We start from the raw sequence: 25,404 nt of genomic DNA on the forward strand, positions 1-25,404 counted from the left end.
AAGCTCTTTATTAATAGTCAATAATGATGATGATGATGACGATGACGAATAATGGTAGAAATTGGGCCGCCTTCGAGAACCGGTCCACCACGGTCAAAACTACCGTGTGACCCTGAGAGGGTGGGAGGGCGGTAACAAAATCTAGAGCGATATGGGACCAGGGTCTCGAAGGGACCGGCAGCGGTTGGAGTAACCCATCTGGGGGTCGATTGGAAGTCTTACCAGTGGCACAAACTGAGCAAGCCAAAACAAAATTGTGAATTTCACGAGCCATGAGAGGCCACCAGAATCGTTGCTTGACTAAAAATCTAGTGCGACTGACTCCTGGATGACAAGCCACATTGGAAGAATGCCCCCACTGAATGACGCTGGACCTCAGACCCTCAGGCACAAATAAACGATTCGGTGGGCAACCAACCGGGGGCGTTACCCCTTCTAAGGCCTTCTTGACCTTCGATTCGACCTCCCATACGAGTGTGGAGATGAATAGAGTCTCCGGTAAAATGCACTCGGGAGTAGACGGGCGTTCGGAACGATCAAAAATGCGCGATAAAGAATCGGGTTTGATGTTTTTAGAACCCGGGCGGTACGAGAGAGTAAAATCAAAACAACCGAAAAAAAGTGCCCACCGAGCCTGCCTGGAGTTCAATCTTTTAGCAGTCCGAATGTATTCTAAGTTCTTGTGATCGGTCCAAACGATAAAACAACCTCGTTCTGGAGGAGGTCAAGGCGGTCAGAGGTGCGGCTAGTTGGCTGAAGTTGCGAATAAAACGCCGGTAGAAATTGGCGAACCCCAGAAATCTCAGTAGGGCCTTACGAGACTCTGAACTTGGCCACTCTACCACAGCCTTGATCTTCTCAGGATCCATGCGCATTCCCTCAACCGACACGATGTACCCTAGGAATGGAACAGACTGTGCATGAAAATCGCATTTCTCCGCCTTGACAAAAAGCCCATTCTCTAGCAACCTCTGAAGCACTCGTCGGACGTGCTGCACGTGTTCCTGGAGAGAAGAAGAAAAAATCAGTATGTCGTCCAGGTAGACATAAATTAACTGATCTATCATATCTCGCAGCACGTCATTGACGAGTGCCTGGAAGACCGCTGGACTGTTGGAAAGCCCGAAAGGCATAACCAAGTATTCAAAGTGTCCCCTGGGGGTGTTAAACGCGGTCTTCCACTCATCCCCCTCCCTGATGCGGACCAAATGATAAGCATTACGTAAATCCAATTTTGTGAAGATGGACGCTCCCTGCAACCTCTCGAAGGCTGAAGACATCAACGGCAAAGGATAAGTATTCTTTACCGTGATGTTGTTCAACCCCCGGTAGTCAATACAAGGTCGCAGAGATCCGTCCTTCTTCCCCACAAAAAAGAACCCCGCCCCCGCTGGAGAAGAGGAAGGGCGGATGAACCCCGTTGCTAGAGAATCAGAAATATATTTCTCCATAGCCTCCCTCTCTGGTGTCGAGAGTGAATATAACTTGCCCTTGGGCGGAGCCGTACCTGGTAATAAGTCTATGGCACAGTCATAGGGACGATGCGGAGGGAGAGAAGCAGCCCGAGACTTACTGAACACCTCCTTCAGGTCCAGGTACTCCGCGGGCACGTTAGACAGATCCACTGCCTCCTCCTGCAACACAGGGACAGAAACAGACGGACAGGCAGACAATAGACAAGACTTATGACACTGATTACTCCACGAAGACACAGACTTGAGCTGCCAGTCCACTTTAGGGTTGTGATGGGTGAGCCAAGGGTGACCAAGGACAATGGGTGCAAGGGGAGTGTCCAGGATATAGAAAGAGATGATCTCGGTGTGGTTGCCTGATGTGATGAGGGTGATGTCTTCTGTGGCAAAAGTGATGGTGGGAAGTTCTTGTCCATTAAGTGCGTGTACAGCAATCTGATGTGTGAGGGGTTTGAGGGGAATCTTGAATTGACGTGCGAATGAGTGATCCATGAAATTACCTTCTGCCCCGGAGTCCAAGAGTGCTTGACAGTCGTGAGTGAGTGTTGACCATCTCAGTCTTACTGGAAGGAGGTTAGATGTTGATGAGGTCTTCTCGGCGGAGATCCCACCCGATAGTAGCCTCATACTTACTATCGGGCTTGGCCTTTTACCGGACAATTGTAAGCATAGTGTCCGGCTCCTCCACAGTATAGGCAAAGGCCCTGGGACCTCCGCCTTTCCCTCTCCTCCCGGGAAAGCCGAGCTCGACCCACCTGCATGGGCTTGTGATCATCGATGGGGCTGACCGCGTCCCCGCCTCCAAATCGTGGACCCTCGGCTCCTGCCAGAGGGCGTCTACTCGTGGCGTGACCTCCAACTCAGGATAGTCGAGCATCAACTCTGAGGGCTAAAGCGATGAGTTCATTAAGAGATTGAGGCAGGTCCAAAGCATAGATCTCTCTCTGGACGCGGTGAGCCAGCCCATGCAGGAACATGTCCCACTGCGCCTCCTCGTTCCATTTGCTCTTCGCTGCTAGGGTCCGGAACTCGATCGAAAAGTCTGACACTGATCTCTCTCCTTGACGTAAATCAGCCAGCATTCTTGCAGCTTCTCTTCCGCCGACCGCCCGGTCGAAAACTCTTTTCATCTCAGCGGAGAGCTCCTGGAACGAGACGCAGCACGGATCTTCATTCTCCCACACCGCCGTTCCCCATAACGCCGCTTTCCCAGTCAGGAGGGTGAGTACGAAGGCGACCTTGGATCGCTCGGCCTGGAAAGTCTTGGGTTGGAGAGAAAAATACATGGAACACCGGGTTAGAAAAGCTCTGCAAAATTTTGGATCACCTGAATAGGGCTCTGGGGCTGGTAGGCGTGGCTCCGACTGGGATGGGCTCTCCGATGGTGTGGGGGGAGCGGCCGGTGTGGGCGGCGCAGTGGGAGCTCGTAGCTGTTGGATCTGCCGGGTGAGCTCGGACACCTGCGCCACTAACGCCTGAACAGCGCGACCAGTATCGTTTAAATTCTTCTCTTGAATGTCCAGACGAGCCATACTGTTACTCAAACAGTCCTCCATGGTCGGCGCTGATGTACTTGCTGTATCCATCTTTGGTCAGATCGTTCTGTTACGTCAGAAACGAGGACACAATATGCAAGTAAAAAGCTCTTTATTAATAGTCAATAATGATAATGATGATGACGATGATGAATAATCCGGGTGATGCAGGCGGTGGCGCAGGGACTTTGATGGTCAGACACGGAGTGATGGATGAAGTGCAGCGTGCTCTGATGAGTGATGACGTGATCCAGACATGAAACGTAATCCAACAAGACGCGAAACCGGAACACAGGAACTCAAGACGGGACACGAGGCACGGGAACAGGATCAGACAACACAGAGACTTCATGCAACGATCTGACAAAGGAGATGAGATGAGTGGCAGCTGGTGATGATGAGTGATTGCAGCTGGATACTGATCAACTGTAACGATCCGGACACACCCACTCACACACTCACACACATGTAAACAACAAAGCACGAGACTAGAGAGAGACATTGGATCTATGAACCGTGACAATAAGAAGAGACCAGAGCATAAAAGAGTCAGAGCAACAGTTACAATCTTGTTTTATCCTTTCCCTGACCATGTGACTAAAACCCAAATGTGAGACGTTCAAACTGACCAATCAGATAATTACAACTTCCCCCATTGTACTAAAGGTGTGACAATTCATAGACCCCCGAAGTACACACATCTTGGCCTATAGGCCTTGATCACAAACAGTAAAAAGCAAATGTCAGTAAAACAGTAAAGCAAATGTCTTTGTTCATTTCAAATATCTTGGATTATTTTCAATCCTACAGCAGCGAGCTATAACGCACATACGTGTTATTTTTATCTGTTTATTAGAGGTTGAATTCATATCAAAATCTGCCAAACTTCCCATACTACTTACTTCATAAATTGTATGAAAATTGTGGAAATTTAACAAATTAGACCTTGCTGCAGTTTTACTGATTTTAAAAGTGGATTTTACTGATTCTTTGAGTTGTGTGTATTTTGTTATACTCATTTATGGGTTTGATTCATTGGTTTAAAGACCAAAATAACTACATAAATGTAAATAAACTGGATAATTACCCCACTGTCTGAACAAATGGATTCATTACTTACTAAACAACTGGGAAAATTACACTGTAAAAAGAAATAAAGATTGGGTGCAATGTAAACAAAGCCATAAAAACTGTATATGGCTGTGCTATCAATCCTACTGTATAATTACCCCAGTTCTCAGAACGCTAGCGATTTAGAAGTCTGACACAGTGACAGTCTTTGATAAATGAGTGTCTGCTGATGGATCTCTCCATAGACTTCAATATAAAGAGAGCAGAACCCTTCACAATCTTGTGAGCTGTGATACATTTGACTGCGAGCAGCACCCCGGTCCTCTGATTCCCAGCCAAAGTGCCTCTCTCCATCAAACAGCCCATCTATCATTCCCTTCCCAGCATCAGTATTTTCAGGGGCTGTGCAGATGCTCAACGGAGCACATGAATCAAACTCCGAAGGGGCTGGAGAAGAGCAGATATCAGTTGTCAGTGTAAAAGAGCTTCTTTTTGTCAGTGCACTGGTCTGGCGAGAGAAATCCATGTGGATTTTTTTTACCATTTCGACACAATGCAGAGAAATCAGAACATTTAGAATAAAAAGTATTGTGAAAATTATTTTTTATCACCAGGGTTAGAAATGAACTTTTCCAATATTTCCCCCCTCGGATTGATTTCTAGGGACTATTGTTGTGTGTGTGTGTGTGTGTGTGTGTGTGTGTGTAAAGGCAATTTTTATAATTACCTTAAAAAAATTAAATTACTTTTATTAAATGAAATTAATATTCTATATCAGAAACAATCTGATTGCTTTGATATGGCTACTTGTATCCAACTTTCCGAACATCCGCTACTAGCTTTAGCCCGCTAGCATCACTAGCGTGTGTCGTGTTTACACTCTTTTTACTCAAGAAATATCACATTGTTAATTTTAGTTGCATTAAAAACAAAAACAGTTTTTCAAACAGGGAATAAATTCTATACAGAAAGTGAGCAAAACGTTCCTTATGACTAAAGTGTTCTTGATTGGCCATTGCATTCATAAGTTCAACAGAAACACATGTGATTGGTTATGCAAAAAAAATAAAAATAAATAAAATAAATAAAATAAATTGATGCAATCTGAGGAGATCTAAATGTCACAATCAACACTTTTCATTCATTTTCACATTTCATTTTAATAGCAACTGCCATAATAGATTTAGTTAAATCGTGCAAAAAAAAAAAGAAAAAAATGAAATGCATTTTTTCTTGATTTTGGTAACAAAAACGAAGAATTTATTTCTTCACCATGCTTTTCATAAAAACAGCATGAAATGGCATTTGCAACATATTTAAAATGTGATCTAGTTGGTTAATATTTTTGTTTTATTTATTTATTTCGTTCTGCCATTGCAAATTGCAATTTTAGTATTGATAATTTCATTGACATTTTTCATGAAACATTTTTGAACAATAAGACCAGGGACATATTCAAGACAGCGTTATTATCGTTAACTAAAAATATTTAAAAAACATTTCTGTTAATTGAAGTAAAGCGGAAATATTAGTTGAAAAACTTAAACGAAATTTGTCTATTAATAAATATAAAAATAAAAGCTAATTCAAAATATGAATAAAATTATAATAAAAATAAAATGCTGATTTTAAAAAAGTAAAAAAGGTCAATTTTGACTTTTAACTAATCATTTTGTCAACTAAATATTATTAGCACACACTCTCACTCTTTGGTATAAAAGCCAGCAGGAGTTTTTTCCGCAGAGAAAATATTCCGAGCCTGACTCATTAGCATAGTCCACGTTTCATATCGTGAGCTGATTGATTGAGGGTTTCACGGAGAACACAGGATAGATAGTGCATACAAACGCTCTCCGACTTCTATACGTCCATGCCAAAAACATCATCTGATTATTGCCATGCGTCTGGGCTCAGCGCATGAATCATATGGCTCTGTAAAAGCGCTTAGCGTCAGTTCAGAGCCATCAGCGGGAGATCCTCTCACAAAGCGTGTCTTTGTTACTGCTTCTCTCGCTCTAACACAACCCCAAATGCCCCGCAGAGGCTCCGAGCTCCCCAGTGACTCGGGCACAACCTGTGCTTTTTCAAGAACCAAAAATATCCAGCCGTACGTATCGCCAGTTAGGAATGCGATATATATTCTTCTCGGTTTGGAATGGCACATATCCAGAGTTAGCTAGAAGTTTGAGGTTTGTTAGTGTGCGTTTAACTGTGTGAGTGCACAGAGAATTGGTAATATGCAGCTAGATAAATGTCAAGTATAAGACTGGATGCTGCAGGTGGATCTCTGGTGTGAATGTAAATCATGTCCTGTAATAATTTAAAAAAAAACATTTGCAGTGTATTTTCTGTCTACAAAGTTGATTACAGATGAAGTGTGTAGTTTCCAAATGGAATTATAATGACAAAGTCGCACATTGTAATTAAAATTGTACCAGTTTTGAAGCTTTTCTGACTTTCTGAACTGTTATTTCTGTTTATGTCAGTTGGACAGGGCCAGATTTACATCATATTTGTGACATAGGTAAAAGAATCGGAAACCTTGAATGACCAAAACTGCAACTTTTCAGGAAATGTAAAAAACACTGTATTTTTTAAATGACTAAACACTATGTTGTCAAAGTTGATATTCTGGCTTTATAAATGATCATATACTTGCATGTGTCATTATATTATTAACGGTTTTACTGTGTACTACCTATTTTTATTTTTATTTTAATATTATGTGCAACAGAATTAATTGCATTATAGGATTATGCTACATTGCTGTCACATGACCTCATATCGTTGCATGTTTATTCAGTGAATAGCGAAGAGTTATGATCTCTGAAATATATTGTTTGGTGATCTGATCAAAAAACATGTTAAATCATAAATTTTGGCTCATCAAACTCACTGGAAACGGAAGGTCAAGTTGAGTGCATTGCATTGTGGCATTTTATACATTGTGCAGTTACACTTTATTTGAAGTGTAATTATAAATTTAAGTACTGAGTAAAAATAATAAACTACACATTCTTTCAATAGGATTAGAGTTTGGTTAGTTAGATGTAACTATGCACGATTTATAGTAATTACTATAGTAACTACATGTGTAAGAAGGACAACAATAAAGTGCTACTCAGTGTGCTTTATTGTATACTGCACACTTTAAAAAACGTAGGTCATCTAGGTATTTAATGTAGAAAATTGATAGCTGATTGTGGAGTATTTTAACATCATTTAAAAAGTAAACACTTCCGATTTTTTAATCATTTTGAAGCTCCCCTGACTTTGAACAATGTTCTTTCTGTATGCATCAGCTGGGTGTCAACAGTGTGGTCGAAATGCTCCAGTTCCTGTGGGCGGGGCTTCCGAGAGAGGCGGGTGTCCTGTCAGCAGGTGGAGGCATCAGGGAGCACGAGGGTTCTGTCCCGTACGGCGTGTGAAGGATCTCCTCGGCCTGAAGACAGGGAAGAGTGCACCTCTCACGCCTGTGTGGAGTGGCTCACCGGACCCTGGGGGAAGGTACGTTTACTGGCACTTTTATATTCATCCTAACCGCTCTAATGTTGAACAGGGTCTAAAATAGTGTATAACTAATAGTTTGATATCTGGCCATTTTGAAATCATTAGCCAGTAACCAGTACAGCAGATTTTCTAAATATTGAAACTGATGATAACCATTATGAACAAATATTATATATTCTGTGGACTCATTGCTATTTTTTTATGTCTATTCTGCTCACCAAGGCTGCATTTATTTGATCAAAACCATGGTTAATTTTAATTTTCAGGAATCTCTGATGAATAGAGAGTTCAAGAGAACAGAATTTATATGAAATCTTTTGGAACATTTTATTGCAGTGTGATCATGCTATACTTTTTCATAAACTTTTAAACAATATTTTTTGTTATTAATTATTAAACTTGTATGAACTTATATTAATTGAGAAAAATATATATATATTTTTTAAATACATTTGTAATATTAAAATGTATTACTGAAGTGAAAGATAATATTCAATGAGGAAAACAATTAAGGTAGGACTTGGGGGGGGGGGGGGGGGTGACTGGATTGTGACATATTAGGCAAGTAAATTTGGTTAATGTTGAAATATATTTAAATAATATTTAATAACTTAAAGATATTTGCAATAAGTAAAAAAAAATAATGATTAAAAATACTGGCCAGTTACAGAATAAAAAAACACTTAAAATATTATTTTTAATAAATATATTTAATATATTATAATAAAAATGTATTATATATTATACAAATATTATAATACAAATATACGGTAACAATTTTAAATCAATTAAAGTTTATGTTAATAATGTTAATTTTAACATTACTAATACATTATTAAAATCAAAAGTTGTATTTGTTATCATCAGTTAATTCACTGTGAACTAACATGAACAAACAATGAACGACTGTATTACTAACATTAACAAAGATTAATAAATACTGTAACAAATGTATTGCTCATGGTTAGTTCATGTTACTAACTAATGTTAACAAATGAAACCTTATTGTAAAGTGTTACCAAATATACTCTCTCATGCAATCATAAAAAAATCATGTCATTCGTCAAATACCTATAATCAGTTTTATGTAGCATTTGTATATATATATATGTCACGTGATGTGTTCAACAGTGCACGGGCCGTTGTCTGGGGCCTGCGGTGGCCACACAGAGCAGAACGGTGTCATGCAGACACTTCAGCAACTCCACCTCCAAAACATGTGACCCAAAAGAAAGGTGCCAGACTCGTGGAATATTCAGCATCACTTATTCTCACATGCAAAGCTCTTTTATAATTCATGATCTGATTCCCAAACACCTCTCAGGCCGTCATCCGTGAGGAACTGCTCCTCCGAGATGTGTGACGTGCACTGGAAGGTGTTTCCGTGGAGGACGTGCACCGTGGCGTGCGGCAGCGGCTTCCAGTCCCGTCGAGTGGAGTGCGTCCATCGGCAGAACAAAAAAACTCTCCCCGACCAGCACTGCGCCTGGCAACGGCGGCCCGTTACCTGGCAACACTGCAACATCACTTCCTGTGGCAGTAGGTCTCTTAAGTTTTAGCTCTGAAACCCCTTGTTATAAACCAGGCTTAGTGTCAGTACAGTTCGAAAGATGTTTGACCTTGTTTGACACCATTAGAGCGCTCATGTTTTATAAGGGAAAATATTACCGACCTGAGGGCGAAATATATTGGCTTGATCCGTCACTCTTGAAGAGCTGCTATTTGCCTGTTTTTTTATAAGTTAACACAACGTCCCGAGAGAACTCGCTCTTGTTCGTGGGGTTTTCTTTTAAGCTCCTTCAGGAATCCTGTCTGTCCAAACATCTGCTTTTTGTTCTTCACTCTTCTGTGCTGAAACTTAATGAAACATTTTTTTGTGTCACCTAACTTGTATCTGGGTGCAGAAATATTTAATAAAATAACACCAATAAATTAACTTATATTGTATTTGGAGTGTGAAGCTGCAGTCACACTAGACTTTGAGCCTGCAATGTTGCTTCAGACACCACAGTGAACATGATCATATCACGCTCTTTTTATTAAACAATAAAAAGTCACTGTTTGGATTTAAATAGGCAAATGTTTAAGAGTCTATGATTGGATCATTACTGCAGTGATTATTATGTTTCCAGCATGTTATATGTGTGGCAACAGTTCTTCTAACCCTAATTGATGGAGTGTGTAGCTTTTCATTTCTTAAACAATCATGTAGGACACACATCATGGCCATATTACAGGATGACAATGTCAAGATTCATCAGGCTCAAATTGTGAAAGAATGGTTAGAAGGAAGCATGAAGAATCATTTCATGCAACTGGCGAGATCCAGATCTTAAATTCATTGAAAGTCTTTGGGATGTGCTGGAGGAGACTTTACAGAGAGCTTGACTCTTGCATTGTCAATACAAGATCTTGACCAAAAATTGATGCACCTCTTGATGGAAATGTTAAGGTGCCATTCATGTGTGTGCATAAGTTTGCATTTCTGGTCTCCTACGTTTCCATGTGTATAGATATCAATGAAGCACAAAGTCCCAAAATTCATTACAATAATCTTTGCGATATTTTGATCCAAGATCAGGGGCAAGTTACAAAAACTTAGCCTCTGTGTTAAGACTGTCTTAAAAACTAGCTTGACCAACTAGCAGCTAACCAAGGGGGAATTGCATACCAAAATACCCTTTTACGTAACTGACTTTAAAAATGTAGGGCCAGTCTCGAAGAAAAAGTATAGATGACTAACTTTAAAGACTAGTCTAAGCAGTTTATGGACGAAGCAAGACAAACAAGTGTTTCACAGCTATAGTGTGTAGTTTAGCACAACTGAACAATGTATTGACCATCAATGAGCATCTTAGACCTGAACTGTCAATTTAATTTAATATAATTTAATTTTGTATTGTAGGAAACTGTTTCTCTCTGTAGGGTGTACAATAAATAAAAATTCTTCAAATATTTCACCTTAATGAAAATATATTAATAAAAAAATAGTAATAGTTATTAATATTTTTATGAATAATAATTAACTAAAATAATATACTATTATTACTATTAATTAATAATAAAATCGTACAAAAGACTCTGTCACACTTAGGGTCCAGGGTCCAATTCTTAGTATTAAGAATGACTTTTGCCTCAATAAACTGCTTATTAATAGTTAAGTTTAGTTATTGGGTAGGAATAAGGGATGTAGAATATGGTCATGCAGAATAAGGCAGTAATATGTGCTTTATACGTACTAATAAACAGCCAATATCCTTGTAAAATGCAAGCTAATAAGCAACTACTGTAGTTAATAGTGAGAATTTGACCCTAAACTATTAACAAGAATGACTGCATGTCATTATTATTTATCTTTTCATGGTTACATTAGTTTCTGTAGAACTAGTTATTTCATTCATAGTGAAAGAAAATTAGTACAGATGATTTAGTTTAAATAACTTCTGTTTTCTTTTTATTTGTCTAGGTTAGTCTAACCTTTTAATGGTTACATTTGCATTATTTGCTGATTCATGTGGTGAATTGTGCTTTTGAAAAGTATCATTTATCAAGTTGTCATTTAAATAACCTTTGTTTCGTGTGTACTTCTCTAGGTGAGTGTACGGACAGAACCCACTACTGTCCTGTGGTGAAACGTCTCAAGCTTTGCCCTGTGGATCTGTACCGGCAACGCTGCTGCCAGACCTGCTCACAGGACACTAGCGCCACCTAGTGAGCACCAGAGGCGAAACTAACAGACGCCCTTTTCAGTCACCGCACTGATTGTCTCTCGTATTGTTTAAAATCGTGCAAACCCCTGGACACCTGGAGTGTATGGACTAAAAGATGTCTACTGGTGGCAGACGAGTGTTTTCTGGTCAACATTTCACTGGATGCTTTCCCACAATCATCAGAAGTCCAAAGAGAAAATCACTTGAGATTTGAGACTTGTCTCTCCACCGGCTCTCTTTGCAGATTTAATTTTATCTTGCCCTGAAAGTGATATTGTATGTGTATTAATTTAAGTGACATGCATTTTTTCTTGTGGATATGGGAGGACAATCTAATTGGACCATTCACCTATGTGAAGGAAATTAAAATAAAAGCATCTTGAGTGTACATAATGCACTGATACTAATAATATCAGTTGTACACAGCTTGAAGTATTAAGAGAGACATTATCCATAAAAAAATTAAATAATTCAGAGCCCTACCTTAAAGTCAACATGAAATGCTGTCGCAACCCATTTTATTTATCCATTAGGACTTGTTTGGATGCTGAATACAGTCAGGTGGTCAGAGGCGTGATGTTAAAGAAGTAAAAAGGATTTTGTGGAGTGCTTCTCAAATGGAAGGCTGCGCCCTAGTAAGGCTGCATATCAAGCGCCGTCAAAGTGCCGTCACAATTTGAAGGATTCTTGGAAGGCCTTCATTCAGCTCATTATGAAGGATGCATCAAGTTTATCCTTCACGTCCTTAAATCACCCACAATTCATGAAAAAGAACTGACGGAAACCAAGTCGGCACTGAGCTTGTCTGAGTTCATTATGAAATGTAAGACAAAAATAATGTCTTCTGAGATGAGGGCATACATGTTATCTTTTGTTTTGATGTAAATTGATCACTAAACTGCCAGTAATGTAAGCCACAGACTGTTGTGATTGACTGTATCGCATTAATAGAGAAAGCTAGTTAATATAAAGATTTTTAATACAAAATATTTTTCCAAAATTAAATTTTGGATTTCCGGATTTCCTCTGGCTTCCGGATCACGCTTTGATGTTGCGCCACCCACGACTGGAAGTCGTCCCTAGGATGCAGCCTCTTCCATTTGAGAAGTGTCTGTGATGTCAGCCAAAAAAAGGAAAATTGTTGCAGAGGGGGAGCAAGTTATTATTGCTATTTTGATACATGCGTATATATATATTGCTATTTTGAATTGTGAACAATACATTTTGTATTGGATTACAGTAGCATGTTTTAAGAACGTAAAATGGGTTACATTTGTTTTCATGTTGACTTTATTATTAGAAAATGTGTTAATATGGGCGTAGAATGTATGACAGAAAACCCGCTGACTAATTGAAATGGCATGTGCCATAAAAGTCACATTTCTCCAGCCGTCTTTTAGATGTACGTTTTGTGTTCAAACAAAGTGCTACATTGTAAAATGTGTCTTGTATATAATGTGTTTTTAAGTGCAATATTGTACATTGAGTGTAGAAAGTTTGGATTTTATTTTCTTACATCTTGGTTTAGTTTGTCTATATATTATCCATATTTAAGATTAAACGCAACACCGACCTACGTACTTATAGCACCTGCAGTGGATTTTCCATATCTCTAATGTAATGGTTTCCTACTGGCCTTTATGCATGTATTTTAATTACATCAACAAATGTTGTACATAAGCCACTCACAGAATTTATCCATGAATTTAATCCATTGCATCTTATTGCCATGTGGAGAAAGCATCGTTACATGACTCCATTGAGGAAGCGCTAGTTTTGGTACTATTCACGTCAATATAGCAAACAGTCTATGTGATACAAATACAATAAAATACAGTTTTACCAATCACTTTATATATCTTCATAATTATTGTTCCCTTTTTATTCTATATTGTGGGTAATACAATCAAATGTGTAATGTTTAAATTGTGCTTTATGTGGTTAGCTACGCTTTCATTCAAAAGGCTGCATTTATTTGATTAAAAATACAGTAAAACAGTAATGTTGTGAAATATTATTACAGTTTAAATAACGGATTTCTATTTTCAGCATCATTACTCCAGTCTTCAGTGTCACACGCTCCTTCAGAAACCATTCAAATATACTGATATTCTGCTAAAAAAAAACATTTCTTAAAATATTATCAATGTTGAACACAGCTGTGCTGCATAATATGTTTTTGTGGAAACTGATTTTTTTTTTCTTTGATAAATAGAAGAACCACATTTATTTGAAATAGAAATCTTTTGTAACATTATAAATGTCTTTGCTGTCACTTTTGATTAATTTAATGTGTCCTTGCTAAATAAAAGTATGAATTAAAAAAATATGGTATAGTAAAACGTGGAGTATGAATATTGTTGATTTTATGTCAAAAACTGATTTATATAGATTGACATTTTTTAGTACTTGCACCGCATGTTTCATATCCTACATAGTTATACAGCGGTTTCATCCTATTGAAAATCAATAACTAGCTAAAATTGTAAAATATCCATAATCAGTGTTTTCTGAAAAGTAGTTTGACCCATTGACCCATAGGATTACAGTAATTTAAGGAGATCATATTGTATTCTAGTTTATGTCATCTTTTATAGAAATAACATGATGACTTTCTTAAGCAGTCAAGACCATTTCCTTCGGAGTCTCGATCCTGTCAGCGGACGACATCTTGCGGAAGAAACGGTGTCCTTGATCATCGCAGTTATCGAAAACAAACCCCGGTGGTGACTCGAAACTGGCCGGACATATGCTGATCCTCTTGGGCGTGAACTCCGTGCTGTACATGGTCTCGTTCTGTAGGGGAGCATCAGTCCGCAGTGGTGCATTTGGCGGCTTGAAGCTGAGACTAGGCTGGGCTTCATGCTGGACAAAATGGGCCCTGAAGGTTGTCATATCTTCCATTTTCCCACTGGCTCGCTGGATTTCCTCTGGCTTCCGGATCATGGTTTGACGTTGCGCCACCCACGTCTGGAAGTCGTCCTTCATGGTGGTGTTGCCCTGGAAGGGCCTGGAAGACTTAGTGGGAAGAGAGAAAGGTTTGGCGGAAAGGAAGGGTTGGACTTGGTGCTTGATGTAGTCGGTTTGCGAGGTGGTTGTCAGGTCCATGTGTGTTGTGGGACTGGTGTACTCCACCGATTTCTGCACCTGCCGGGGGGAGACGGGCCACTGCTGGAAATGGTCCCGGAATTCTGTGCTGCTCTGGAAGGGCTTGCTGGAGGTCACTTTGAGCGGCTCGGGCTTGTAGCTTTTGGGCAGCTGACTCGGCAGGCCTAGGAAGTCCTGTCGGTGGGTAGTGAGGTCCTGGAAAGGACCACTGCTGGGTTTGTACTGTTCTGGCGGTTTAACGTAACGGGCTTCTATAGTGTGTGGTACATATGAGAGCTTGTTGCTGGTCAGGTTTTCAAAAGGAGCATCGGATAGCTTGGCTTTGTTTGAGGGCTTGAAGCTCTCACGTGGCGCGAGGCCTCGGTGGACAAAGTCATCCTGGAATGTGGTGGAATTCCCAAACTTTGCAGTAGGAGGCTGATACGTTGTGTCAGGCTTAGTCAATTCCCGTCTGCTGATCTCCCACGGGCGAAAATCCTCTTTAAAAACATCATACAAAACGTTTAACAAACAAAGGCACTTAAGACACTTTCACATCAAGGACGATAACTATACAGATAACGATAAAGATTTGTAAAATCATTCTCAATATTAAAGAATAGCAGTCTGAAATTCGCATACGAAATTTGTCCTTTATCGGTCTTGGTGTGAATGGGCCTTTATTATAATAACTCAATTTTGTGTACTAGTCTAGCTTTTACTACTGCAAATATGTTTGGCTTTTTATGATACAGTACCATTCAAAAGCTTAGGGCTAGTAAGATTTTTTTTAATTTTTTTTTTTATAAGTCACATGATCCTTCAGAAATCATTCTAATATGCTGTTTTAGCACTTATTATCAGTGTTGAAAACCATTGTGATGCTTCATATTTTTGTGGAAACTGATTTTTCAGGATTCTTTTATGAATAGAAAGTGCAAAATAATAGGATTTATTTGAAATATTTTGTAACATAAATGTCTTTACTGTCACTTATAATTAATTAAATGCATCACAGCTGAATAAAAGTATTATTATTATAAATGAATAAGCTAAATTAAATCTTACTGACTGCAATCTTTTGAAAGGAAGGGTTGGTAAATTGTTTGTCATGTTCCTTATAAGTTGCTCTATATAAAAGTGTCTTCTACATCAATAAATTTACTTTTAAATATAGTTGATTTAACAGCAGATAGATGAGTTTGCTTCATAAATGCTCCAGTTGTTCAGTATGTATTCTGAAACTGTTTGCTCAGAAAGCATCACAGGACCTAACTGACCTAAAGTGTCACTACCTGTATAGGTGGGTATGGTGACCGGTTGTGCAGCCATATGATGTGCTCTCGCTTTAGGGCGTGAAGGAACAAATGGTTGCACTTCATATCGGTAGAAGTCTTGATTATAGGTAGTTCCTAAGTCGATCTCTCCAGGCTTGGGCTTGTACTCGGCCTGCTGCCTCCCAGGGCGACGGGTGACCGGATATGGGATATAGTCCATCCTGAGAAAACAGTAAAAAAATTAAACTAATTGACAATGCAAACATCTTACTGTAAGTTCATTTTTAATGCAAATTGTTTAAGTACTCCCCAGTGACTCGAGTAATTATTATTTCAGTCCCCGAATGTAACGTTACCTGGAGGTCGTTGTTCCGTCCATCATGTCCTGATGAGCTTTATACTGCAGTTGGGGCTTGAGGCTCTTGGAAGGAGTGTGACCTTTATAGGTAGGATACTTCTCAGAGTACTCTGACAACACGTTGGTCTGACTCCCTTTCCTGAAAAGTGCCGTGGGCTGGTGTGTGCAACGGTGACGGCTGAAGGTAATGGAGAAGCATTTTAGGCAGAGGGCCTTTGTTTAAAAACAATTGGTGCTTCTGAGAAGACATAAACTCATTAATGTCTTTCACCACAATATTCTTTTCAGTACCTGCAGTACTTTAACTGAACATGTTTGTGTAGTCCAGGGCAACTATACAACAAACTCGGTCACTAACTCTTGATACTACACACACACACACACACACATACACATCTCCTTTATATTATTCTCTTTGCACTGGCAATGTATTCAAGACGCATTTTACAGTGCTTCAAAAAGAAAACGATTAAATTAAATTAAGTTACCTGATATTTTCTTCACGAATTCCCAATAATTATACAATGATTTAAAGAGGAAAACAATAAAAAAATACTAACTTTTAAATTGAATTAAAATGTAATATAATAATTTAAATGTTAAAGTATTTGCACTTTTCTGTCATTCGAGATTAGTTTGTTCCATTAACGTTAACTTTAACTTACTTGATATTCCTTCTAACGTTAACGTTAAAGTTACACATCAATTATTCAAAACACCTTCTCGGGCTTCAAAAATGACTACAGACACAAACCAATAAACAAACACAAACAAGCATACTCTTACCCACAATTGCACATCTTACAGATACAGAGCCGTGTCATTTTCGTCGAGTTACTGAGGAAAAAGAAGACTTTTTTCCTCACTCACCCGCTCGCTGCTTTCCTGACGCTGAAGTGTAAGCGTCCCGTTTCCCCGGCAACTACTGTTTGCAGCGTCCTGGTGATGACGCAGCGTAACGTATGACGTATGACGCGTGCGACGGTCAGCTCATTTGTGCTTCCTGGACTGGAGGAAACATGTGAGTATCTGTTGTCATTTCATATATTCAGTAAGTTAATTTAGTTATTGGACCGTTGAATATCCGTTGCATTTTTACTGGTATTCGTTGTTATATATTTTGTTTGCGATGAATGTTCAGTTTGTTGTCAGTCAGTCTTGAATAGACGTAGTTTTGAAAAGTTGCACCTGCTTGTGTCAAATGAGTCTCTGAATGAGTGAATCTGAGAAATAATGTGCTGAAATCTTCCAGTTGTCACCAACACACACACGAGTTTGGTTTTAAAGAACGACATTTGGCAATTGATCGACTTTAAACCCACATCCTTTGTTTATACAATAGATAAATGATTTGGACACACTTAAAAATTGCTGTAGATAAAAAAAAGAGAGTCAAACCAAGAAGCATTTAAAAAAGACAGACAGAACATTTAAAAAAAATGACTTTTTTTAGTTTTTGAAATGATGAAACCGATTAATATGCTATTCTAAATGAATTATCTGATGCTGCTGTCAGGTCTTTAAGATCATTTTTAACTGTTCAGAATGTGATATTGTATCCAAACCATTTATGACAACATAAATTCAAAATAGTTGATGGAAGTAGTGAAGCATTATCTCTAGAACATCTTTTATTCCAGGAAATCTAAACAGTTTAAAACATGTATTAATAGAATAAAACGAAGTGATCAGATCTGTGGTTACTGTACTGAGAACAGCATCTGTTTGAAGTGACTTAAGTGTTTTTGGGGTTGCTGTTAATGTATTTGTACTAATAGTGATCTTCATGTTCTGCACTTCATCTTCATAGAAAGTCAAAAATGGGTCACACAAGTTTGGAGAAGATAATTGCACTGCAGAAGAAGACGTCACAGATCAGAAATCTGTGTATTCTTGCTCATGTAGATCACGGTGAGTGTATAGTATGCTTATGTGTGTCAGATCTTTGTTTTTTTTAACGGTCAAGCGTCTACCTTAAAATCTTACCTCAAACTTAAAACTTTGTGTTTGTAAATGTGTGTTGGCCATAGGAAAGACGACATTAGCCGACTGTCTTGTGGCGAGTAATGGTATTATATCCAGTCGTTTAGCAGGAAAGGTAAGTGGACGTAAGGCAAAATTATCAGTGATTAGACCACACAATAGCTAATACTTTTTTCCAACATATTTAGTGTTTTTCAAAATACGATACAAATTCAAATTAGATACGAATTATTACAATAAATCTCTGACAATGACAAGAATGTAAAAAAAATCACTTTCCTTAATTAAAATAAAGTATAGATCAAATTTAAATATTAGATGAAAGACTTAAAACACTTTATCGAAAATTAGAAATAAACGTAATTAGAAATAAATTTGTTGAATTTGAAGTACTCAAATTACTAGTTTTAGTTTCAGGTTAGTTTCAAGTTTTTTTTTTTTTTCATGTGTACAGAATGTCAGTGACAATTTGTACAACTGAAATGCTTAGAGTGAGGCTAAGGCATTCTTCAGCAGTGCAATATAATACAATACAATACAATACAAAAAAAGAACAAATTAAGGAAGTATTTACAGTAAAGTACGTGTATGTATGTATGTCTTTATGTTTGTTTTGTATGTTAAATAATAGTAAGTAAACTAAAAAAATTGACAAAAGCACATCAAATATTACTAAAACATTAACTGAACTGAAAATTAAAGCTATAAATAAAAAAATAAAAGTTAATTTAAATTAATATTATTAGATTCTATTTTATAAAGAAAGAATGACACATATACACAGTATACACTCACACACACTAAAATAACGCGTAATATGAAGTTATAGGTTTCACTAGTAACCTCACAAATTTGCCACAAGTTTGAACTCATTTTAAGTCAAATATCATAATCTGCAGTTGAGTGAGTCAGTCATCTTACTTGATACAGACTAATTACTCCTGTAAGCCATTCAGACTGGTTTGCAAACTCATGCAAACTCATTAAAAATAATAATGGAAATTTTTTTCATGTAGTCAGCCTTTCTCTGACTTTTTTTTTTTTTTTTTTTACACAAACAGTAGGCCTAACTCCAACCATAATCGCTAACTACCCATAAAATCAGAGGGAAATAATTGGATACTTAATAAAGAAAAATTAAATATAAAAAAAAATAATGATCTGAAATGCCGTTTTCTGTCTGTTCCTGTAGCTGAGATATCTGGACAGCAGGGAGGATGAGCAGATCAGAGGAATCACAATGAAGTCCAGCGCTATTTCATTACATTGCACAACAGGTAATGCCATCGCGGTCTGGAGCTTTACTGATTCAACACCATGTATTGCTGTACCTAATACGGTTAAGAGCTGTATCTTTGTCACTGCAGGAGGAAATGATTACCTCATTAATCTGATCGACTCTCCCGGTCATGTGGACTTCTCCTCGGAGGTGTCCACTGCCGTCAGACTGTGTGATGGGGCCATTGTTGTTGTTGATGCCGTTGAGGGAGTGTGTCCGCAGGTATAATCCTTGACTCGAGTGTATTTTTTTTGTCAATATTCACTGTATAAGTTATATTGCGTTTTAAACAGATTGCGTAGAAATTACACACTGTTATGCACTTTTTATTTGGTCATTAATTTCATGTAAAAATAGAGAAATTGCCATTACAATTTCATGTAATTGCATCTCTGATTACAACTTAAGTACCGAAAACAGGGTTGGTTATGTCCTTCATTTACATTTCAGTAAATTGATTCTTTGTTCACAACAATGATTCCTCTTTTGTTTGTATCATCACTAAATGGTCATCAGATGTTCACTAAAGGCATCAAAAATGATCAAGTTTTAGATTACGAAAGAACAAATATATAGCGCTTTTTACAGTTTTATCTCTTGAATTTTGAATCTGGTTGTCAACAATAGCTGTGTTGTGAAAAAGATGTCTCAGATCTTTAGGCTCTACACCACATCATCCTGTAACAGCATCTCGTTCTTTTCTGCTTTAGACGCAAGTTGTTTTACGACAAGCTTGGCTGGAGAATATTCGTCCTGTTCTTGTCATCAACAAAATTGACCGGCTGATTGTGGAGCTGAAACTCACTTCACAGGAGGCGTACACCCACCTGCAGAAAATACTAGAGCAGGTCAGTCAGAGCTCCAAGACATGGCTGAAGCTCTGGAACACACAATCCAAAATATGTCATGTTTTTATGACATTTTATTTCGTTTATAGGGTCAACTTATACTGTATCAAATGTAAAATGTACTTATACAGTAAAAATGTTACAAAGTGTACAAAATGTTTTTAAAAGATCTTTCTTGTATTTTTTTTATATAATTTATATAATGTCCGTATTGGGGCCAGTAAGATTTTCTTTCTTTTTTTATTTTTTTACACATACTTTGCTGATACATTATATTTTTACAGCAAGGACACATCAAATTGATCAAAACTGACAGTAAAGACATTTATAATCTTAAAAAGATTTCTATTTACAATAGGGCTGCTCCCTAATAGTCAACTAAACTTTAGCTCTAATGTTAACCTAGATAACCTAGTTAACCTAGTGCGCTAATATTAGGCTCATATCCAAGTGTTTGTGCGGAGTGTAGAAGGTAAAGTATTGCACGATTACTGCATGGCATGGAGGCGCTGGCGCGATCACTTGATAACAGCAGACACAACTTTAAATACTCCTTTATTTTAGGTCATACAGATTAGAGTAATTCAAAACTGTAAAGGGTCTACTTTTTTTTTTGTATACTCACAATAACAACAAAATGTTTTGCTTTTGTAAAAAAAAACACACAAAACCAGGATGCGCTTTCTGCCGTCTTGGTCTCTGTGAACTGGAACTCAGCGTAAAGGCTACTTGCCTCACAGATGTGAGAAATATATCTATAGAAAGCTTGAAATTTCTTCTTTTAAACTAACCAATTCAAATACTCTCTGATTATGTAATCCGTATGAAAGGTGCATTTTTTCTCTAAAGGCACGTCCACTATAGGCTACTGCGGAGATGGCGAGTCAGCATCGTCAGCTTCATCTTTGCAGCCGACTGACTCTAATACACTAATCAAAATGTCTCCTTGCTATTTTTTCCGACACATTCATAATCATTAATTTTGATAGTGCTTTATGGCAAGCTTTATGTGTGCGCTTGAGCTTGGAAAAGGCTATATATTACACCCATATATATATATATATATATATAAGAGTTTCATTACGGTTTAGTATTCCCCTCATATATACTGTATTTAAGTCATTACATTCATATAAACATACGATTAGTCGACCGGTGGCTTAAATGAACGACTACTAGTTCACTAGAAAAATCTTTAGTCGGAGGCAGCCCTAATTTACAATAAATTCTGTTCTGTTTATCAAGGAATTCTGGAAAAGAATGTATCACGGTTTCCACAAAAATATTGTTCTTAACACTTTGATAATAATAAGAAAAGTTTATTAGAATGGTTTCTGAAAGATCATGTGATAGTTTTTGCATTAAAGTATATTTAGTATATTTTAAATATAAGCTATTTAAATAATTAATAAACAATATTTAGTAAATAATAAATGTTATCATTTTTAAAAAATCTGCATTTTTGGACTGGAGAAATTTTGGTAATTTATGGTATGACATGTCTCTGAGCAAAGATGAAACTCTATGGCTATAAATGTTTGGTTCTGCCTATTCTACAGGTGAACGCAGTTACCGGCACGTTATTCACCTCTAAAGTTCTGGAGGAGAGAGCGGAGAAAAACGCAGAAGCTCAGAGCAGCTGTACAGAGAACGACAGCGGAGATCAGGTGTACGACTGGAGTGCGGGTTTAGAGGAAACCGATGACTCTGACCTCTACTTCAGTCCTGACCGGGGAAATGTGGTATTTGCCAGTGCTATAGACGGCTGGGGCTTCAGGTACGTGTTACCCTTTCTGAAACTGAGGGTTTTTTAAACATCTTGTATAATGCTTTAATTTAAAAGCAACTTACAATTTGGCTTTCACCCATTACATCCTGGCATTGGTTGTAGTACTTACGATGGCTCACAAGATGGCAATACTATACTAGATTTCAGCATCAGGACTCCCCACCCTTCTAATGTATTGCACATTTTTGAGGTGTTACATAACTGTGGTTTTAGATACTTGAAATAAGTGCTAAAGTACTAATATGACTGGTGTAGGTGGACATTTCTAAAAGCTGAGCAAATAGAACAGAGCACTCTGGTGAGCATGAGGATGTTTTTGGACCAAGGCACACCACATTCAGCACAGTTTATACTGTAAAAACACTCCAGAGTAAAGTACCAATTTGCATTTTTAGATTAAATGAATAGGTCAGTTTAGATTAAATGAAATTTAGAATAGGATTTAGATTTAGGTTTAGATTAAGTGAAAAGTTGTTCATTAATCATTTAATCACACATGTGCCATTCCAAAATGTGAAAAATTGTAAAAAATGTGTTCTTAGACAATGTCTGAACTGCTCTTTTCCATACAATGAAAGTGGAATGTGACATGCCACATACAAGTACCAATTAATTTATCTGCAAGATTAATTTTCACAGAGGCTATATTATCATTTGGCCTAGAAATAATTTTTTCAGTCCATTGTTGTTCAGTCCACGAAGGAAGCCTTTTTTTAAATTTCTAAATATCGTTAAGTTGTGCTGAACTGATTCAAATGAGACATCGATCTCTCAATCAGAAACAGAGAAACGCACTCCCTTTTTTGATATCAGAGTTGATTGATATCAGCTATTTTGGGCATTGGCCATTTTGAATTTTGTTGTAAAATGTTGTATTTTTATCGTATCATTACAAAACTCGTGTCGTCGACACCATGCTGAATGGGATGAAGTAAAATGGCAAATAACAAGTGCAAATAATGATGCTGAATTGTATTTTCTGTAATGCTCTGACAGAATCCATCAGTTTGCTGAGATGTACAGTCAGAAAATGGGTATCCGCTTCTGGGTTCTGCTCAAGACTCTGTGGGGCGATTTCTACCTCAACGCCAAAGCCAAAAAAATCATGAAGGGAGCTCAGGTACAATCATTTCTGAGAGATAATACACATTAACATGGTTTATATACTTGTAGCATGGTAATACATTGGTATTTGGTATATTTTGAAACATTAAATAATGCCACGGTATTACGATTTTTTGCCATTGTACCACCTCATTCATTTTTTGTAGGGGTTTTCAATAGAGTCATGTTGTTTTGCACCCGAGAATTTTTTTTTTATGTGCATTATTTACGTAATACAGGTCTATGTTGTGGTGCATTAAATACTTTTAAGCGGAAAATTTGGCTATAGAGTGTTTGTTACATTATATACTTGGTTTGACCATCTCTGTAAATGTTAATTCATAAGCAGCCCATACGTGTCTGCTGTCCTCCTTTGAAGGACTGACAGGAAGTGGGCTGAAAGAGCTACATGAGTGATGTGACAGCAGAAGCCCTCCATTAGATTCTCTGGATTTGTAGAGCCATTTAGGACATTCAAATATGCTAATGGACGTCAACCTCACCTTAGTAACTAGAGAGCATATACACATGCAAACATTAGTTTCAAGCCTGTGGAACATCCTTTCACTGATCCGAACATAACAGACCTGGATACAGTGTTATAAGGGTCAATAACGTGACACTCATATTTTGTATTTTGGCTCTAGCAAAAAATGAAAATTATACAGACAGATTTGACTTCTACACTTCTGTGATGGACTCATTTTATATTTCGGAATTAAAATTCAATAACAATTCTGAAATACTATTTATTTTTAAAAAGTATACTACTGTAAAAAATTTGTTTGGTAATTTTTTTTTTTTGATAGAAGTCTCTTATGCTCACCAATTTGATAAAAAATACAGTAAAAACAGTAATATTGTAAATAAAAATATTATTAGATTTTAAAATAAATCTGTTCTATTTTACTTTTTTTTTTTATGTAATTTATTCCTGTCAACATCATTACTCCAGTCTTCAGTGTCACATGATCCTTCAGAAATCATTCTAATATGCTGATTTGCTGCTCATGAAATATCTCTGATTGTTATCAATGTTGAAAACTGTTCTGCTGCTTAATTTTTTGCATTCAAAAGAACAGCATTTATTTGAAACAGAAATCCAAATGTTTTTACTGACACTTTATCGAAATTAAGATTAAAGTCAGAAAATCTACCATTGACTTTGATATAATGTTCACCATTTAACATTGTGATTGGTCAACTTTCTTGCATTTATTTGCATACTGTGATTGGCCCTTTCCTGCATCTGATAACCACGTTTGTGTTGCATGTTGATTCAGCTCTGAAACAGCATAACACAGAACCACTGTTTTAGGTTAAAATGAGTCTGTTTTAACATACAGAAGTTGGTTTAACTTATTGGTCCACTTTCCTGTACTATCCATATTTCTGAGCAGTGAGCACATTTATAGCGTGTGTGTTTTAAACTTGATTTGAAAAGATTTAGCAAAACCATATATTTTGAAGCTCATTTGTCATTGGCCCTTTATTTTGTGCATTGGTTAATAAGAGCACTCTTGTTAGAGATGTTTATAGTAATGTAGGTCGAAGATCTGAATAATGAACTCTTTGAAGATTTATGCCTCAATCTGCAGTTACCAGATGATTTAGACCGCCAGCCGTACAATGCTCAGACGAAACAGTGTTTTCGACCTAGACCGATCAGACACTGCCATTATTCCACTCTGTCAGACAGATCTCATTCAGAGATGGTTATGGAGGGCGACGTGACCTCCAGACGACAACATTGATTACAGAGTCAAGCCTAACTTAAGCCTTTAAACTCATTTGAGCTCAGATGTTAGCTGAGTTTGACCCCATTCAGTCACATTTGAAGCTCTTTATTATATGTCCAAAAAGGCAACTAATGAAGCAATGCGGCACTGGGCTGCTTACACAATGTCTTAGTTTGTGTATGCATTCTATTTTTCATATAAATGAATATTTCCTAACTTTGTTCTATATACTGTCTTAATGGACATCACGCTCAACAACTTTTTCTTCTTTTCACTTCACAGTCCAAAGGAAAGAAACCTTTGTTTGTGCAGCTTGTCCTGGATAACATCTGGAGTATGTATGACGCTGTGGTCACTACAAGGTAACTTTCTGTATGAACTAATTTGTCTATACATATGAGAAATTTACACCAACAAATGACTTATCTGTCCACACTGAAAATGAAAATGCTGGGCATATTTGACATTTAATATAAACTTTCTAGCTCCAAATTCAAAAATAATTTCACATTTCTTCTACATAAATAACCCATTTTAAATACACATTCATCTTTCCAGAGGTGAAGTATCCCTTTAACTGCAGTAAATCTGAAATAAAATAAATTATAAATATTTGATGAAAATTTAAATGGATTTAAAATA

General features: G+C 37.4%; 3 protein-coding genes across 6 annotated transcripts in view; 2 read left to right on the forward strand and 1 right to left on the reverse strand.

Moving 5' to 3' along the window:
* adamtsl3 (ADAMTS-like 3) overlaps positions 1 to 13,147 on the forward strand; it is a 167,904-nt gene extending 154,757 nt beyond the window's left edge. For both annotated transcript variants that reach the window (XM_084108936.1, XM_084108937.1), the window contains exons 28-31: positions 7,381 to 7,585; positions 8,720 to 8,823; positions 8,913 to 9,127; positions 11,182 to 13,147. In XM_084108936.1, the coding sequence (XP_083965062.1) occupies positions 7,381 to 7,585; positions 8,720 to 8,823; positions 8,913 to 9,127; positions 11,182 to 11,300 (643 nt within the window). In that variant the 3' untranslated portion in view covers positions 11,301 to 13,147. The remainder of the gene's footprint in view (positions 1 to 7,380; positions 7,586 to 8,719; positions 8,824 to 8,912; positions 9,128 to 11,181) is intronic.
* A 685-nt stretch (positions 13,148 to 13,832) lies between these two features.
* Positions 13,833 to 16,906, reverse strand: saxo2 (stabilizer of axonemal microtubules 2). Its single transcript, XM_084108938.1, has 4 exons — positions 16,807 to 16,906; positions 16,019 to 16,198; positions 15,681 to 15,883; positions 13,833 to 14,885 (listed from the first exon to the last, which is right to left on the reverse strand). Exons 1-4 carry the CDS (start codon positions 16,842 to 16,844, stop codon positions 13,915 to 13,917), a joined length of 1,392 nt encoding a protein of 463 aa, XP_083965064.1. The 5' UTR covers positions 16,845 to 16,906; the 3' UTR covers positions 13,833 to 13,914.
* Positions 16,907 to 16,970: 64 nt separating this feature from the next.
* The window catches only part of efl1 (elongation factor like GTPase 1), a 93,874-nt gene continuing 85,440 nt past the window's right edge, over positions 16,971 to 25,404 (forward strand). The window contains exons 1-9 of one of the 3 annotated variants that reach the window (XM_084109214.1): positions 16,971 to 17,041; positions 17,831 to 17,931; positions 18,051 to 18,118; positions 19,196 to 19,280; positions 19,371 to 19,504; positions 19,993 to 20,130; positions 21,690 to 21,907; positions 22,916 to 23,039; positions 25,045 to 25,124. In XM_084109214.1, coding sequence (XP_083965340.1) covers positions 16,983 to 17,041; positions 17,831 to 17,931; positions 18,051 to 18,118; positions 19,196 to 19,280; positions 19,371 to 19,504; positions 19,993 to 20,130; positions 21,690 to 21,907; positions 22,916 to 23,039; positions 25,045 to 25,124 — 1,007 coding nt within the window. In that variant the 5' untranslated portion in view covers positions 16,971 to 16,982. The other 2 variants (XM_084109215.1, XM_084109216.1) reach the window with 2 other exon arrangements.

This window comes from Abramis brama, assembly GCF_963993115.1.
Source record: "Abramis brama genome assembly, chromosome: 3".
NCBI classification, from domain to species: domain Eukaryota; kingdom Metazoa; phylum Chordata; class Actinopteri; order Cypriniformes; family Leuciscidae; genus Abramis; species Abramis brama.

Bases quoted from the DNA above. Each gene is read 5' to 3' on its own strand.
- saxo2 (XM_084108938.1), bottom strand. From the start codon at position 16,844: ATGACACGGCTCTGTATCTGTAAGATGTGCAATTGTGG. The intron at 16,199-16,806 runs GTAAGAGTATGC...CATTACCTTCAG, and splicing joins TGTAAGATGTGCAATTGTGG to CCGTCACCGTTGCACACACC. The intron at 15,884-16,018 runs GTAACGTTACAT...CTGTTTTCTCAG, and splicing joins GACGGAACAACGACCTCCAG to GATGGACTATATCCCATATC.